The sequence below is a fragment of the Neoarius graeffei genome, chromosome 6, assembly GCF_027579695.1.
Source record: "Neoarius graeffei isolate fNeoGra1 chromosome 6, fNeoGra1.pri, whole genome shotgun sequence".
Taxonomy (NCBI): domain Eukaryota; kingdom Metazoa; phylum Chordata; class Actinopteri; order Siluriformes; family Ariidae; genus Neoarius; species Neoarius graeffei.
Genome location: NC_083574.1, coordinates 104,834,163 through 104,852,451, shown reverse-complemented (window position 1 = coordinate 104,852,451; position 18,289 = coordinate 104,834,163). Strand labels below are relative to the sequence as shown.

General features: G+C 42.7%; 1 protein-coding gene across 1 annotated transcript; it reads left to right on the top strand.

Moving 5' to 3' along the window:
- Positions 1–8,057: 8,057 nt before the first annotated feature.
- Positions 8,058–15,734, top strand: mibp2 (muscle-specific beta 1 integrin binding protein 2). Its single transcript, XM_060924257.1, has 8 exons — positions 8,058–8,333; positions 10,131–10,221; positions 10,882–10,930; positions 11,044–11,236; positions 14,919–14,990; positions 15,086–15,192; positions 15,324–15,408; positions 15,507–15,734. Exons 1-7 carry the CDS (start codon positions 8,308–8,310, stop codon positions 15,401–15,403), a joined length of 618 nt encoding a protein of 205 aa, XP_060780240.1. The 5' UTR covers positions 8,058–8,307; the 3' UTR covers positions 15,404–15,408; positions 15,507–15,734.
- Positions 15,735–18,289: the final 2,555 nt, after the last annotated feature.

Genomic DNA, 18,289 nt, shown 5'->3' with positions numbered 1-18,289 from the left:
ATTGAACAAAACATCGGCTACAAGAACTCGTCAATGTGGGTTGATGGTTAAAAACAAATCTTACACATCAAGATGTGACAAAAACATAACACTTCCGTCAAAATCCTCCAAAAGTAAAAGGTTATAAAAGAGAGATAAAGTTTGCAGTCGAATCCTGACTAAAGCTCTCTGATTACTATTAATATATTATATATTATTATACAGGGCGGCACGGTGGTGTAGTGGTTAGCGCTGTCGCCTCACAGCAAGAAGGTCCGGGTTCGAGCCCCGTGGCCGGCGAGGGCCTTTCTGTGCGGAGTTTGCATGTTCTCCCCGTGTCCGCGTGGGTTTCCTCCGGGTGCTCCGGTTTCCCCCACAGTCCAAAGACATGCAGGTTAGGTTAACTGGTGACTCTAAATTGAGCGTAGGTGTGAATGTGAGTGTGAATGGTTGTCTGTGTCTATGTGTCAGCCCTGTGATGACCTGGCGACTTGTCCAGGGTGTACCCCGCCTTTCGCCCGTAGTCAGCTGGGATAGGCTCCAGCTTGCCTGCGACCCTGTAGGACAGGATAAAGCGGCTACAGATAATGAGATGAGATGAGATATTATTATACATACAGGCCACTTTTTCCATGGAATAAAAACGTGTTCTATTCCCTTCTAGTGGGTTTGTTGATGGCATGAAATATTGTTATCATATCGCTTATCCTACATGTATTGCGCCACTCTCCCCAATGGAGAATGAACGTGCAGTATTGTTCTAATACTACACGTTGTCAAGACAACACGACGTCACACACCAGAGCTCATGCGAATATCCAATGACAAAATTTTTCTGCTGCGCACACGCACAATCATTTCTTTGTCAGCTGGGAATGAGAGAAGACAAGGCTAATCCAGTGCTACTGCTAGGATTAGCTATGCTATAATTAAGCACTAAATAAATAAACTGAAACTGAAGATGCGCTGAACACCCGAAAGGCTACCAGAACTTCATTATAGTGTATATTCTTCACGCATATTTACAAGAGAAAAACATACCAACGGACATTGAAAAACTGGAAAAGAGACACATCGGAGATGTAAAACTTCCACGCTAGCAAGTGACTGTGACAGTTTGTAAACAAACATGGCCACTAGGTTTGCGTCATTGAAAGCGGAAGATTTTGAGAGAATTTTGGCTGCCAGGTCACTCCGTTGTGTGTAGCCGTTGTTGTTGATTTTAAAAGTAACTCAGTAAATTACACAGGGAAACTAATAATAATAATAATAATAATAATCAGCTTGACTCCGCTAGCATTGGCCTTCGCTAACACTACACCAGCTGGAAGGTAACAGGACTGTTGCGCTAACAGCACCGAGTCGCGGGTAAGCTCGCGTTGGCCTTCGAGAATGCTGATATGAAGAGAATGTGTATGTATAATAATAATAATAATAATGGCTTTTTGTGGTCTATCAAATATATTCCATTCAGCTACTCGTCTTCGACTCGTTCAGTATCATACGAGCTGAATGGAATATACCGGTATCTGATAGACCACGAAAAAAAGCCAGACAATATTATTTAAATAATACATGAATAAGTCTTGCTCTGCTCTAGATTATGTATTAATATTATCTTTGGATCTTTTTCTCAATGGCAGTGTCGTTAGTCATTATATATGGAAATAATGAACAGTAGCCACTTTGAGCTACACTTTTCACGCTTGGCTCGACAGTTAGTGTGTTATAATTGATCACTGCGCACCCGACTATTAAACATGGCACCAATAAACTAGCTCTGTGTGTGTGTGTGTGTGTGTGTGTGTGTGCTCATTGCTCACTTGTGTGTGTTCACTGCTTCAGATGGGTTAAATGCAGACAGAAATTTCTGTGTGCTTAAATCTATGCTTGAGTGAACATGTGACAAATAAAGGCTTCTGCTTCTTCTCGCTAGCACATGGCTGGGAAATAAGTGACACCTCAGTCAGGGATGCTTGAGTTAATTGTGTGGACGGATGCTGCAGTGATTACATGCTGTATTTGTGCTGTCGTTCACTGCCTCACAGGAAGGTTTAAAGGCCGAGATAAGTGTACCCCTTTCCCCCTTGGATAATAATAGTACAAGTCCCGACAATTAAAACTTATCATTGAAACCCACATCGTAAATGTCAGGAACATTCAGAATTTGTCGAGTTTAAATTTGCCACCAAGGGCATCCTGGTACCCATGTCGCTGTTATTAGCTGGCTTTTGCATGACATCAGGAGCGTGAGTGGTTTTACCGGCGGTTTTTCCACTGATGTCCACACAGTGTAGCTTCTGTCTGACTTTCTGCTAGATTACATTCATTTTGACAGAAACTTGCAACAGAATATAATGTAGAAAGAGAGACAAGTCATTAACCTACACGACTGTTATGGAGAAGAAGGGGGAGAGAAAAGAAGGGAAAGCACCTGGAAAGTGATGTATCGCTGCCGGGTGCAGCAACACAAATGCTGTGGAGGGAGTGGCCCTGTTTCTTTTCCTAAAAGATAAAGGTAATCACTAATTAGTCAAGACTTTGCTACAATGAACTGCAAAAACTTTTGTTTCCAACATACTGTAATACTACTAACTTGAGGAATGCATCTTCAACTTCCAGTCATCCAAACACCTCCCTCACCCCACCCCAAATATTGTAATTATTAGCCTAGCAGGCTAGCTGATGAAGGAAGTTGTATTGCTTGCAGTTGCAATGGCAGGCCAACAATGGACTGTACACAGCCATGGAAAAGTTGAACGGAAGACCATCAGCTGTAGCTGTACTTGGTTAGCATATCATCTTAGTCTTTTTTTTTAAAGTCTATTCTAATTCTAAGAATGTTTTGGAAAGCTTACCATTCCATATTTGCAAGTCGATCTTCATGATCGTCCTTGGATTCATCATTGTCCCTGTCACTGACCCCGCTCTCATTGGACAATTCTGGCTCGAATCGGTACGGTTCGATACCTCTCTCTTCTTCCCTATCGCTGGCCACTTCTTCTTCTGTCAGTACGTCATCATCAACTTGAACTGACAAAAAACTACTAAAACTTAAAGTATCTCCCTCACTAAATTCCTGCTCACTTTGGTTGCTCATGTTGTTGTTTGTGGCCGACACTCATGACGTCACACGGCTTCCATCTGCTACTTCCAGTTGCTTGGTGGGCGGTTCTAAAAGGGCTAAATTTACTCAGCTTTTGTCTGCGAATATATCCGCTACCGTGCGTGCAGTTTAGAGAATAGTTGCCTCTGTCCAGGGACTCAATAAACCTCACCAAATTTAACTGCTATTCTGTTTTAGTGCAAAAAAAACACATTCCTCTCGGCCTTTAACGTTACCACTTATGCTTCTACAACTGTAACGTGTAACTGTGAAAAAAATCCATTACTGTGTTACAACTATTTTACTGAGCTATAAGAAGATCTAATTGTTGTTTTAGAAATTAAATTTAGACTTAGACTTTATTTAATGAACAAACTTTGTTGTTTTTGCTTACTAACTAAAGAAAAAAAAGCTTGACATCGGAACTTAAACATTAGATGTGGAAATAATAATAAATAATACAATCCATGGGTGTTGCAGTGGTGTAATGGTTAGCACTGTCGCCTCACAGAGAGAAGGTTTCAGATTTGAACCTCCAGGGCTGACTTTCTGTGTGGAGTTTGCATGTTCTCCCCATGTCTGTGTGGGTTTCCTCAGGGTGCTCTGGTTTCCTCCTACAGTTCTCAGCCACTGGGGTTGCACAAGTGCATACTTAGTGCTGGTCCCAACACTGTCAGAAACAGGGGTACAGTAGGAGTCCATTTCTGTTCCCCAAGATACAATTTACACTAATGTACTCTCTAGGGCTCATTATTGGACCTTAAGGTAACTATTGGCCCTTTTCCACTACCCTTTTTCAGCTCACTTCAGCTCACTTCAGCTCACTTCAGCCCGACACGGCTCGCGTTTCGACTACCAAAAACCAGCACGACTCGGCTCGCTTCAGCCCTGCTTAGCCCCTAAAACTCGCACCGTTTTGGAGTGGGGCTGAAGCGAGCCGAAGCGAGCCGAGTGAGGCTGGGGGCGTGAGGAGACACTCCCCTGTGCACTGATTGGTGAGGAGGAGTGTCCTCACATGCCCACACACGCCCCGCGAGCACGCTGGGATCTGTAAACACCGCAAACCCGGAAGAAGAAGAATTACGAATTACGAGAATTATGAAGCCTTATGTGCCTCGCCTCATCTATACGCTCTTGCCAGTATCTGTTGGCGTTGTCGATGACAACAAGCCACAGCACCAAGACCAGCAACACTAACGACTCCATGTCCTCCATGTTTATTGTTTACTATCCGGGTCGTGAGACTACCGCTTAAAAGCTCACTGATGTCACTGTTTGCGCTGCTTAACGACATCACCTGACGTCCACCCACTTTCGCTAACTCCACCCAATGTGTCCACCCACTTCCAGCCAGCACGGTTCAGCGCGGTTGTAGTCGAAATGCAACTCCAACAGCCCCGCTCAGCCCGACTCAGCACGGCACGGCTCAGCCCGACTCAGCCGCGTTTGTAGTGGAAAAGCGGCATAAGTGTATCTTTTTAGGGCCAAAAAGTTACATATATGCTCCCAGTCAGGATATAAAGAGTACACAAAAGTACCTAAGAGGGTACTGATCCAGTTACAACCCATTGTACCCCTAACAGTACAATAATGTACTTTATTTTCTGAGAGTCAAGCCCGGATAGACTGGGGAGGTAAATCAGTGTAAAACCTACACCAAATCAAATATACAGAAGATGATCATGATCCACTGTGGTGACCCGTAACAGGAGCAGCCAAAAGAAGAAGAATCCATCCATCCATTAGTTGCTTATCCTGTGCAGGGTCGCGGGCAAGCTGGATCCTATCCCAGCTGACTATGGGTGAGAGGCAGGGTACACCCTGGACAAGTTGCCAGATCATCACAGGGCAACACATAGAGACAAACAACCATTCACACTCACATTCACATCTACGGCCAATTTAGAGCCACCAATTAACCTAACCTGCATGTCTTTGGACTGTGGGGGAAACCAGAGCACCCGGAGAAAAAGAATCCTATAAAATAAAAATTATTAAGTGAACATAGAAACACTCTTATCTACAGCAACATACAATACACCCAGAGCAGCCTGGGGAGCAGTTGGGGGTTCAGTGCCTTACTCAATGGGCACTTCAGCTATTCCCACTGGTCCAGGGAACTGAACCAGCAACCTTTTAGTCACAAAGCTGCTTCTCTAACCATTAAATCATGGGTTCTCCTTGTTGTTGACTTAAGACAAAACATATCTGTTTAGTCAAGCCTTGTGTTAATGAGGTAAAGGTGTAGATCTGGAGGGTCCTCAGACAGAGTGTTTTGGTAAACTGGGATGTATGGATGCTGTCAGTCCCCACTCGCTTGCTCACTCGAGTTTGTTGATGGTGTAGTGGCTGCTGCTTTATGTCCCGGGGCTCCCTCATGCCTGTGTTACCTTCTGGCTCTCCCCTTTTAGTTATGCTGTCATAGTTAGTTACCGGAGTCCCTGCTTGTACTCAGTGCAATATGTATACTGTTCCTACTCATCAGGTGATATTGGGCTTACCTAACAACCTGTGTCCCCCCCCCAAATCTGTCCCTCTGAGTTACATGTCAATCCTGGGATCGAGATGCTGAACCTCTTCTGCTCCTCAGACCTGCCTGATCCATCCTGGTGCCCTGTGTCTGGTTGGAGTCTCATCACATCACTCCTGTGGAGGACGGCCCCATGTGGACAGTTGAAAGTCACACCTGGAGGATGCTCTGGACTCTTACAGTAATGCTTTTATGGCTGAGGACTACAGTTGACTTGCTAACTTTAGGACTGCAGTTGTCGTGAACAGTTTTACACTCAAGTTTCCATCAATGAAGAGTTTATAACATCAATGAAACTGACTTCATGTTCAAACTATAATGAATTCCTGGTTACACAGTTATACTTTGTGACTCTGTAGGACACAGTTATAGAAGCAAGTTATTTATAGTCACGTTGTCTGTTATCACCCAAATGAGGATGGGTTCCCTGTTGAGTCTGGTTCCTCTTGAGGTTTCTTCCTCATGTCGTCTGAGGGAGTTTTTCCTCAACACCGTCACCACAGGCTTCATCATTGGGGATAGATTAGGGATAAAATTAGCTCATGTTAAAATTCTTTAGTTTTCTGTAAAGCTGCTTTGTGACAATGTCTGTTGTTAAAAGCGCTATACAAATAAACTTGACTTGAGAAAATAATAATTAAATGATAATTACATCATTAATTACAAATGATATTAAAAGTACATTCCTGTAAACATAAAACTAAATCATAATAAAAATTGTTAAAAAGCAGAGAAGAGGACTATGGACAAACTACTGAACATCATGGACGATGCCAGTCACCCTCTGCACACCGTCATCAACAACCAGAGGAGTCTGTTCAGTGACAGAATGGTCCTTCCCAAGTGCAGGACGAACAGACTCAAAAACTCCTTTGTCCCTCACGCCATCAGACTGTACAACTCCTCTCTGGGGGGGGGGGGGGGGGGGGGGGGGTGTAACAGGACAGAGGACGGAAAGGAGCAGTAGCCTAGCCTGACAATAAGCAATACCGGACAATGTGCAATATAATGTGCAATACCTCTTCTGTTCGCCCTTTTCCCCCCATATCTTATTCTTATTCTTTTTTATATTTGTATATGTAAATACCGAATTTAATTTATCTAGAAGTTTTCTGTATTTGGGGTGGCACGGTGGTGTAGTGGTTAGCGCTGTCGCCTCACAGCAAGAAGGTCCGGGTTCGAGCCCTGTGGCCGGCGAGGGCCTTTCTGTGCGGAGTTTGCATGTTCTCCCCGTGTCTGCGTCAGTTTCCTCCGGGTGCTCCGGTTTCCCCCACAGTCCAAAGACATGCAGGTTAGGTTAACTGGTGACTCTAAATTGAGCGTAGGTGTGAATGTGAGTGTGAATGGTTGTCTGTGTCTATGTGTCAGCCCTGTGATGACCTGGCGACTTGTCCAGGGTGTACCCCGCCTTTCACCCGTAGTCAGCTGGGATAGGATCCAGCTCGCCTGCGACCCTGTAGAACAGGATAAAGCGGCTAGAGGTGATGAGATGAGATGAGTTTTCTCTATTTTCTATTCTCTGTTTATCCTGTAATGATGCTACATATGGGTGGCACGGTGGTGTAGTGGTTAGCGCTGTCGCCTCACAGCAAGAAGGTCCGGGTTCGAGCCCCGGGGCCGGCGAGGGCCTTTCTGTGTGGAGTTTGCATGTTCTCCCCGTGTCCGCGTGGGTTTCCTCCGGGTGCTCTGGTTTCCCCCACAGTCCAAAGACATGTGGTTAGGTTAACGTGGGGCGGCCTCGGGCTGAAGTGGCCTTGAGCGAGGTACTGAACTCCCGACTGCTCCCCGGGCGCTCTGTGTGTGTGTGTGTGTTCGCTGCTTCAGATGGGTTAAATGCAGAGAGGAAATTTCACAAGTGTGTTTCTTTCTTTCCTCCTGCTGGAGTTTTAGTTTCCCTGAGGAAACCCGCCCAAAGGGATCAATAAAGTTTTATCTGCTCTAATCTTGAATTAAAAAAAAAAAACTACTAAAATCTCATTCTCATCTCATTATCTGTAGCCGCTTTATCCTTCTACAGGGTCGCAGGCAAGCTGGAGCCTATCCCAGCTGACTACGGGTGAAAGGCGGGGTTCACCCTGGACAAGTCGCCAGGTCATCACAGGGCTGACACATAGACACAGACAACCATTCACACTCACATTCACACCTACGCTCAATTTAGAGTCACCAGTTAACCTAACCTGCATGTCTTTGGACTGTGGGGGAAACCGGAGCACCCGGAGGAAACCCACGCGGACACGGGGAGAACATGCAAACTCCTAAAATGAGTATGTTAAATAAAATATCAATGAAAAAAATAAACAAGCAGCTGAAGAAATAAATCACTTCTCTTTTTCTGCTGTTTGTTTCTGTGTGTCAGCAGTGAGAGTCTGGGGGTGTGGCGCTTCACGCGAAGCTCTGTGATTGGCTCCCGTGTCGGTCCCCGATGTTTAAAAGCCAATCAGGTGGGGCAGCGCGAGCAGAGCAGAGCAGCGCAGCGCGAGCCGCTATCCGGCTTTCTCTTGGTGGCAGCTCCACCCGCACCGCGCGCGCACAGCATGGAGACCTGCACGAGCTGACCTCCGCCTTCATTACAACAACAACAACAACAACAACACCATCGCCACGCCTCTTTCTGTGTTGGGCTCGCGACCAGCGGAACCGCGTGTTAAACCCCGCCGTTTTTAAACCTCTGTCCGCGCGCGCGAGCAGCATGAGGATCATCATCGGGGTCGGAGGGTGAGAGAGCGCATGCGCAGTAACGAATCAATGAAAAGATCTCACTTCCGGTTTGTGTCGCGTGGTCGCTCACCACTGCTCATAATATTTTGTATTTCTATTTTTTAAAAAATATTTAAAATAACAGAATGTAAATCTGTTTTTAAATTAATGATAAAATGATAGGAAGTATACTTTAAAAAAATAAATTAAAAAAATATATATCTACAGTACCAGTCAAAAGTTTGGAAACACCTTCAAATTCGATGTTTTTTATTTTAATTAACTAAAACACTTCGTGTCTTGAAGTAATGACTGACTGTTATTTCTCTTTATTTAGTTGAGCGGTTCTTGACATAATATGGATTACTACAGTTGTGGAACAGGGCTGTTTACTGTATGTTTATTATTTACTCTTTACTGGTTGATGGTGTTAAATGCATTAAGAAGGCAAGAAATTCCATTTTTGAAAAGACACCTGTTAATTGAGAAGCATTCCAGGTGACTCCCTCATGAAGCTGGTTCAGATAATGCAATAGTGTGCAAAGCTGTTATCAAGGTAAATAATGACTTTTTATTTGATTTTATTTATTTGCACATGATAAAAGAAATGTACAAAAAAACCCACATAAATGGAACAAAAACAGAATATGTGCTGGGGGAAGAAAAGCCTCGATGGCTTTGTTCTAAGTCTTCCCCCATTTAAATTAACAAGTAATTAATACAAATTTAACAAATTAGAAAAAAAATTAACAATAGTAAATGATGACAAATAACAATATGATTAAGAACATATGAAATTATACATTAAACTATAACTGATATCATAACTGAAATAAGATGTAAACAAAATATCAATTGCAGATAATAAAAGATTCTTTGAAGAATCTAAAAGATGAAACGTTGTTTTTTTAACACTTTGTTTACCATATAATTCCGTATGTTATTTCATAGTTTTGATGTTCAGTATATTCTGAGAGTCCAAATTGTTTTAGTGCACGATTTAACAAGGGCATTTCGTGTGTGTGTGTGTGTGTGTGTGTGATGTACATGTAATATATATATTTTCTATGGTACTTTGCAAGAGTCTTAGCCCTATCTTTTGAAATCTAACTTTGTTAGATTTCAGTTTTATGATTTCTACATTATCGAGTCAAAATATTGCAGGTGTTTAGCAGACGCTCTTCTCCAGAGTGACATCCAGCACACCCAGAGCGTCCTGGGGATCGGTTGGGGTTTCGGTGCCTTACTCAACTCAAAGGCACTTCAGCTATTCCTGCTGGTCCAGGGAATCAAACTGGCAACCTTCTGGTCCCAAAGTTGCTTCACTAAACATTAGGCCATGGCTTCCCCCATTTAAATTAAATGTTACTGAAAAAAGTTTGTAATTTGTCTGAGCAGCATATTCCATAAGAGCACTTTTCAGATTAAAAAAGGAAACATAATGAAGGCTGCTGGAGCAAAACTTTGGTGTAAAGTGTCCAGAAGAACTGTGGCTGGTTCTGTAAGATGCTCAGTGAAACCTACAGATCATTTCCACATAAAACTGCACTCACTGGACCTCAGACGGAGATTTAAAAAAAAAAAAAAATTATAAAGCAGAGGGTCGTCTCGCACCAAATACTGACTTTGCATTTATGGCGTACTGACTTTATTTTTTTTTTAAATGTTGAAACATTTCATTATTTAAGCCATCTTTTTGCTCGACAGCATTTTTTTCCATGTGCCGAAGACTTTTCCATAGGACTGTACATTGTTTATATATGATTTACTCAATGTGAGCGAGATAATGAACCCGGTTGTTCCTGTGTTTGTCAGGGTGACTAACGGGGGTAAAACTACCCTGACTGACCGTCTGCGCCAGAATCTGCCCAACTGCTGCGTGGTGCATCAAGATGACTTCTTCAAGGTCTGTTTCATTTAAAAAAAAAAAAAAAAGACATAAGAACTTATTCTCTTTGTCACATTATTGCTGTCTGATAGAAAACCTTGTAACTTTACTGTCGTTGTGTTTTAAAGTCTCCACTCGTCCTCATACAGAAATGAACGGACCAATAGGAACGGTTCTATAGGAACACCTCGTGAGCTTACTGGCTGTGAAAGCTCTGGGTCTGATCTCTGTCCAAAGTCCAAACTCGGATTATTAAAGGATGAGCTCTAAATTAAGTTTGTTACAAGGCTTTCTGACGGCAGCAAACAACTAGAGATTGTTATTTAGTCCAGATTTTGTAGCTGTGTCTCTGTGACTTAGCAGCTGCTTCCTGAAAATATTCAGGAAGCAAAAAGGGAACTTGTTGCCACTGGTGTGAAGGTCAGAGCCCGTGAGTGTCTACTGCCCTACTGTTGTGACCTTCACTTCCTGTGTGTGAACCTGAGCAGGATGTTAATTTATTTGTATTTATCACGAGCAAGGTGGGTAGTTTAAGGGGCAGGTGTGTGTGTGTGTGTGTGTGTGTGTGTGTGTGTGTGTGTGTGTGTGTTTTGGAGGTTAGAATGCTAGCTGTTTAGATGTTAGCATAAAGCTAAAGCCAAGGGATTGAGCCTTGCTGAATGTACATGTGTGTTTCAGCCCCAGGATGAGATTGAGGTCGGGGAGGATGGCTTTAAGCAGTATGATGGTAAGCTGTGTGTGAGAACAAGGTGACTTAATGAATGAATGCAGTGTGAATGTTTTCTTAATTGACACGCCCCTTGCAAAAAGTGCTGTCCTGCCATTTGATTGTGTGTGTAGTGATTACAGCTTTGGACATGGACGCCATGATGAGCACCATCTACGCCTGGCAGGAGAACCCGGTGAAGTTTGAACGCTCTCACGGTGTGGTGAGAACGCTGGGGCCTGAGATCCTGCCTCACTCTGGAGAGGACAGCAGTGATGAGGGCGTGCACATCCTCATCGTGGAAGGGTTTCTGCTCTACACTTACCGGTACACACACACACGGAGTTAAAGGAATTGGATGTCTGAGGCTGGGCGGCACGGTGGTGTAGTGGTTAGCGCTGTCACCTCACAGCAAGAAGGTCCGGGTTCGAGCCCAGCAGCCAATGAGGGCCTTTCTGTGCGGAGTTTGCATGTTCTCCCCGTGTCTGTGTGGGTTTCCTCCAGGTGCTCCAGTTTCCCCCACAGTCCAAAGACATGCGGTTAGGATAATTGGCGGCTCTAAATTGACCGTAGGTGTGAATGGTTGTGTGCATCAGCCCTGTGATGATCTGGTGACTTGTCCAGGGTGAACCCTGCCTCTCACCCATAGTCAGCTGGGATAGGCTCCAGCTCGCCGCGACCCTGTAGAACAGGATAAGCAGCTACAGATAATGGATCACACATGCAAACTCCTCACCTTTCGGCGAAATTCGCCGTTTTGGTCCCAAAATAGGTCACTTGTGTGAATCGTGTAGATCCGAAGAGTTTTTTTTTTTTTTTGGGTGGGGGGGGCAGGCTACAACGCTATTGTTGCAAAACATTTCACTTACAAGGTTACAGCCAATCAAGATAAACAGTTACTAACACGCTTCTTTTCCATTGGAGTTCTGATCAGCTGGTGCACAACCCACTGCTGGTTGCCAGTCCTCGCTTACGAATATTCCACAGATTCAGACCGCAGAGTCACCTTTTTATAGAGAGATCTGGCAACCTCATCTCGCGACTGAATCTGAATACCAATGGAACCGTTTCCAGCGCGCTCGGGGGTGAATAACCATGGGCGGATCTACCGGGGTGGCATATGCCACTCTAAAAGAAAGCCTTGCCACCCCTGCTGCTACCCCTAGTTGGCAGCGACGAATTCAAAGAAAAATTACGGCCAATTTGACATTTACGTGCGCGAATTTCCAATGTCCGACTGCAGCGAATGCAGCACGAGAGAGATAACGCCAGAGATTGGTTGTTTTGGAAAATTGAGAGGCGCGAAGCGAGGGAGCCAGGAGTCGCGAGGAAAGGAGACACGGGAGGAAAGGGGTAAAAGCTGATTAACTATCTATCAAAAAATGAAATTATAATGAATGAACAGTGCTAGCATAGTTGCGATGCTGATTTTGAGAGGATAAAAATCAGGTTGGAGAAGGTTATTTAGCTAACTATACATGTAAGGCAAAAAAAAGTGTGTTTCCGGTAACCCGACCGATCGAGAATTTCCGCGTCGAAATTGCCGACCGTAAAGTTTTTATTACAAATTTCCCTCGATATTTTAGTGTAAGCAGCGTTAGTTTGTCATAATTTTTTTGTTTCAACGCATTCAAGTTGTGAAAGAAACGATAAAAAGTAAAATGTTTTGCCACTTCTATCAGCCCTCCTGGCTGTAATGCAAATTGCTTCCTCTTCAGTATACAAGTGCACTTCCATGGCAGGGAAAAACACTACATTTTGCCGCCTATGTAGTCCCCTATTTATACAAATAGGAGTCATTCAGGATTCAGCCATGTTTTTGCTCCGTGTTTTTGCTCGACCCAAGTTCTACAGTAGGCTAGGCGAGGCCGTCTGCTTTTAATGGAAGTAGCCGAGCCTAGGACGTTAAACCATATTTTCACGTTATTTCTTGATAAGGTGTTTTCACATTATCACATGAAAATATCATGAAATTACGTGATATGTTATTACATGATAAATATATTGTAAAAACGTGATAACTGTTAACAATATCTTTTCACGTAATTACTTGAGTCTAAGCCAATTTTTTTTTTTTTTGAGTGTGGCAGCAATACGCTTCCGCAGATCATAACTCAAACTCTTGCGATATTTTTTTTATTCGTTTAAAGATTTAAAACACTTATTTTATTATGATGTGTGGTATAAAGGATTCTGTGCCAAAATACTATTTTGTAAGATGTTTACTTGTGTTAATTTTTTCGAACAAAATAAAACAAATTAAGAAAAAAAAATTTCCTACCTACCGACCTTATTTTAGTATTTCATGTTACCTGAAACACACTTTTTTTTTTTTTTTGGCCTAATGTTAGTTAGGTCTGACATTAGTTTTGTGTAAAGTCGGCCACAAAAGTTAATATTGATTCACCGTCTGTTAAGGAAAACATTGCTATTGGCTGAAGCTTATGATTCAAATATTGAGGATCTTAAACATGAGTTACATCAGACGAGGAGAGTACTAGACAGAAAAAAGGGGGAACAGGAGAGTCCTACCACTCTCATGGAGTTCACTGGTTTTGGACCCATACCAAGATGATGTTGTTTTTTGAGTTGTTCAGGTTGTGTAAAATAGCGGTTGTCTTGCCTGTGAGCATCCTGTGAACGAAGTTTTTCATCTCTCAGGCTCATAAAGACTTATTTGCGGTCGACTATGACAGAAAAGAGACTATCAAGTTTGGCTGTACTCAGCATTGAATCAAAGCGCACAAAAGCATTAGATCTTGATAAATTTGTGAAGCGTTTTGCTGAGCAACATGGAAATCGCCGCATTCAGCTGTTGTAGGCATGACAAGTTCATGTTCTGCTCACTGGTGAGCCTTTACAAAGCGTGAGAAAATAAAACTATAAAATGCGACACTGGTGTAAATGGCTTAAATCATGCTGAACTTGAAGCAGTGTTGTTATTGTTGTTTTTTAGTGTCTGTTCTTTTGCATATACAGTATAAAACTGTCCAGAAACGGTATAGACCTCATCTGAGAATGTGTGTTCTTCGTGAACAATAAAGGCATGAGATTAAGTTTCTGTATGAGTTTGTAAATGGCAGTCTGTGCCCTTTTGTAGTGTGTACATACTATTTGTCGTCAAACTGTGATTAAATTCAGTATATATACATGTCTGTAATACGTTGCCACCCCTCAAAAATTCCTGCCCCCCTCTTGCCACCCCATAAATATTTTTCTAGATCCGCCCCTGATTTCACATAGGTGATGTCTTTAAGAAAATTGACAGACAGGGATTGGCCAGGTGTGTCCTCTGGGGTAGGTCTGTTAGATAGCACAGGCAGTAATATATACCTTTTTGTAAATAGCCCACTGTGTTGTACACAGGGGTGAAAATTAACTTCACAAAATATCAAACTTTACCGGCCACTGACAAATAAATGGTACAATTTACCGGCCACTCAACAGTAACTTATTAAGACATGTTTATGGAAAGTTATTTTGTACTGTATTAAATTCAAGATGTCACTGGTTGCAATTTTTTTTTGTAACGTAGACTACGAAATGTACTTTTGCGCGCGTGCCGTGTCCCCGTGCATCCTTCTCACCTTTTTCACCCCTGACCAGTTTGCATGCCTGATGGATGGATGCGTGTCTGATGCCCTCTTGACGTGCGATTATGAGTATGCTGTGTCCAACAGTCTGTTCCTGGATGTAGGAATTTTTCAGCTCTTTTCAGGAATTACCCATCTTGTTGCCTAGCAACAGCATTCTCGGTTTTATTCAGTTTGAGCTGTGTTCCTATCTTGAACAGACTGTGTGTAATGGTTTTTTCATTTTCTGTGTAATAGGTGTAAATTTTCCGTGTGGTCTGATCTGACTCTTATCTTTAGTCATCTGCTGGTATGCGTAATAAAATGTTGTTTAGGTGTAACACCAAATCCTACTTCCCTGTTCATGATTAGTTTCCTTACTTGAGAGTGAAACAGTTTCACTGAAGTGGTAAAAGTGCTGTTTGTTTTGTTTGCAGTCCTCTGATTGACGTGTTTGATCAGCGGTGGTTTATTTCCATCCCGTATGAAGAATGCAAAAAGAGGAGGTGGTGAGTATCGCTGTGAGTGGGTTTTTGATTAAAAACAGTCCAAACTAGTCAGTACTATAGTGTGTGTGTGTGTGTGTGTGTGTGTGTGTGTTAAGCTCAAGGAACTACGCTGTGCCGGACCCCCCGGGTCTGTTCGATGGTCATGTTTGGCCCATGTACGTCAGACACAAGAAGCTGATGGAGGACATGGGTGTGGATGTTGGTAAGTGTGTTCCAGTCTCAGTGGGTTGGGGCACAGATCATTTTACCTTTTGTTTTAATGTTTGATCATAAATTATCAACTGAATTTTTAGAAATGCAGTAAACATTTGCTCTGTGTGTGTTTGCTTGCAGAACAACTTGACGGAACCCTGTCGAAGGAGCAGCTGTTTAACACCGTGTACGGAGACATCATCAACATCATCCAGAACTGACTGAGGTGCGGCTGTGTTTCATTTCAGTGCTGTAGGGAGCATCAGGAGGTGATTGGTTTATTGATTGAATGTGACTCATCTTTCTGCTGATTGTGTGTTGTAGGTCTGTTGATCAGCACTAAGCCGCAGGAGGAGGAATACGACGTTATCTCTGACGCAGAAGTGTGTGTGTGTGTTGGGGTGTGTGTCTCAGACTGGTTCTGCGTTGACTGCTACCTGCTTTAGCTTTTATACACGTGTATATCCTTCATATTTATTTGCTGTAATAACAAATGGAGCTCCTGTTAGACGCTCTGGACAGTAACACTCTGTATTAAAGATGCTACTCCTACACGTGTGTGGGTTTTTCTATCCTACATGATCATGGTTAAAAAGTTAAATGTCCAGTGTTATTTTAGCCCAGATGTAATCCATCAGCTAAGACGGAGCAGTTGTCGAAGGTTTTCCACTTGGAATTTTGAAATGAACGTCTGTAAGTCTCTCATCTCCGACCCACTCGGCTGGAATAAAGGAGTCGACGCTGGGGGTGGTGTTATAAAGCAGAGTCACTGTTACCACCACAAAGCTGATGATTTTCCTCTAACAGCCTGTTCCTGAGTGTTTTTATTCCTCTTACATCACAGAAACTTGCCAACAAATATAATTTTTAGTTATTAAAGGATGGCATTATTTTTATCCTCCTATAGTTACATTTAATGTTCCTGATGTTACAGCAGTGATAAACAGTCATTCCCTCACCAGTCTCTCTTTATTTTCTAAGTTAATAAGGAAAATAATCACAGCTTCCATCCAGACGCGCAGCTTGTGAGCAGGCAACTGCTTGGGGCCCCCAAGAGTTGGGGCCCGAGGGCTTATTTATTGTTTTTTATTGTTCTTTACCATTGTATTTTCACATTTGGAATTTAAAAAACTTTGGTTTCATACATTTTTCATTGGTGTCAGATTATTTATAACATATTGGTGATGAACACTGGTCAGAAGGGCCCCTTGGAAATTTTTGCTTGGGGCCACAACAGACTCTAGAATCGCCTCTGCTTCCATCAAGTTACTGAGAGATAGCAAAGAAGAGAATCGACCTGATAAACCCCAGCTCACACTGTACACATCTGCTGCTTGTTGGATCATTTTTGGGAACCTTTAAAGGTTCTATGTAGAACCCTACAATGGTGTTTCTGTGAGAAAGGTTTAGAACTTTGAATTATCCAAAGAACCCTTTTCTTCTAAGAGTCTCAGTGTACATTTAACATCAAGGTGGAAACTTTAAACATATGAAGTGAATTTTAATCCAGACGCTTGTTGGGAAATTATTTATGGAAGGAAAAAAAAAAAGCTGAATCTGAAATGTCAGCATAGTTCAGAAATAAAGTATCAATCTGTCAAAATCATATGTGCCGAACAGGTTAAACATTTAGTTTGTGGCTCAGGAAATGGCTCATCAGTCGCTCAGGTCATTAACATTATTACATTAAAGGCTTTTGTGTTTTTTTTTTTTATATTCTGGTATGAATCATGAGGTGGTTTGATTAATGTTTATCCTGAAGACATGAAGCAGGAAAGGAATCTGATCACAGTGCTGTCGGGGTTCAAAGAAGCCTTTATTATTTATTTATCCTTTATTTTACCAGGAAGGTCCCATTGAGATACAATATCCCTTCTTCCAGCGAGTCCTGGCCAAGATGGCAGCAAATTAAAATAAAAAGTTTCATATACAAACAGAGACCGGTAACATTTAACACAGACTGAAACAAACACTAATAAATCTCAAAACACACAGAGAGAAGGGAGAGAGTGACCAAAATCTCATCTCATTATCTGTAGCCGCTTTATCCTTCTACAGGGTCGCAGGCAAGCTGGAGCCTATCCCAGCTGACTACGGGCGAAAGGTGGGGTTCACCCTGGACAAGTCGCCAGGTCATCACAGGGCTGACACATAGACACAGACAACCATTCACACTCACATTCACACCTACGGTCAATTTAGAGTCACCAGTTAACCTAACCTGCATGTCTTTGGACTGTGGGGGAAACCGGAGCACCCGGAGGAAACCCACACGGACACGGGGAGAACATGCAAACTCCACACAGAAAGGCCCTCGCCGGCTCCGGGGCTCGAACCCGGACCTTCTTGCTGTGAGGTGACAGCGCTAAGCACTACACCACCATGCCGCCTCTAGTGACTAAAATAAACCATGGAAAAGATAAAATGACACTTATTCGAAACAGTGAGAACTGAGTTTAAGAGATTTTAAACACATTCATAGAAGGCAAGGAATCCAAATTCCGAATGTTTTGCAGCTCCTTCCATCCGTGTGGTGCAGATGAACAGAGGGCAGATTTCCCCGGTTCTGTCCGTGTGGTTGGAGACTGAAGGAGAAGTTTGACTGACGAACGAGTGCTGGATGTATTAGTATGAAATGCCAGTAGACTGCGAATGTACAGAGGTTATTTGCCCATTAAAGCTTTTGCAATAAAATCTAGGCTATGAATTTTCCTTCAGAGATATAATTTCATAACCATTTCATGCTGGCACCTGTTACAAACCTCAAAGCAGAACGATAAACAAACTTTAGAACAGAAACAAATGACCTCCATGTGCTTTAATCACATTTCCATAATATTACAGTTAATAACACATCAAACTGCTCCAGCTACTCAGTACAACTTTCAACAGTTTATTGTAAAATGTCAAGTCAAGTTTATTTCTATAGCGCTTTTAACAATAAACATTGTCACAAAGCAACTTTACAGAATTTATTGACTTTAAACATGAGCTAATTTTATCCCTAATCTATCCCCAATGATGAAGCCTGTGGCGACGGTGGCAAGGAAAAACTCCCTCAGACGACATGAGGAAGAAACCTCGAGAGGAACCAGACTCAAAAGGGA

What these genes read in the sequence shown, in the direction of transcription:
- mibp2 (XM_060924257.1), top strand. Translation starts at nt 8,308, where the DNA reads ATGAGGATCATCATCGGGGTCGGAGG. An exon ending in TTTCTGCTCTACACTTACCG is followed by an intron (nt 11,237 to 14,918) that starts GTACACACACAC and finishes TTTTGTTTGCAG; the next exon opens with TCCTCTGATTGACGTGTTTG. An exon ending in GAATGCAAAAAGAGGAGGTG is followed by an intron (nt 14,991 to 15,085) that starts GTGAGTATCGCT and finishes GTGTGTGTTAAG; the next exon opens with CTCAAGGAACTACGCTGTGC.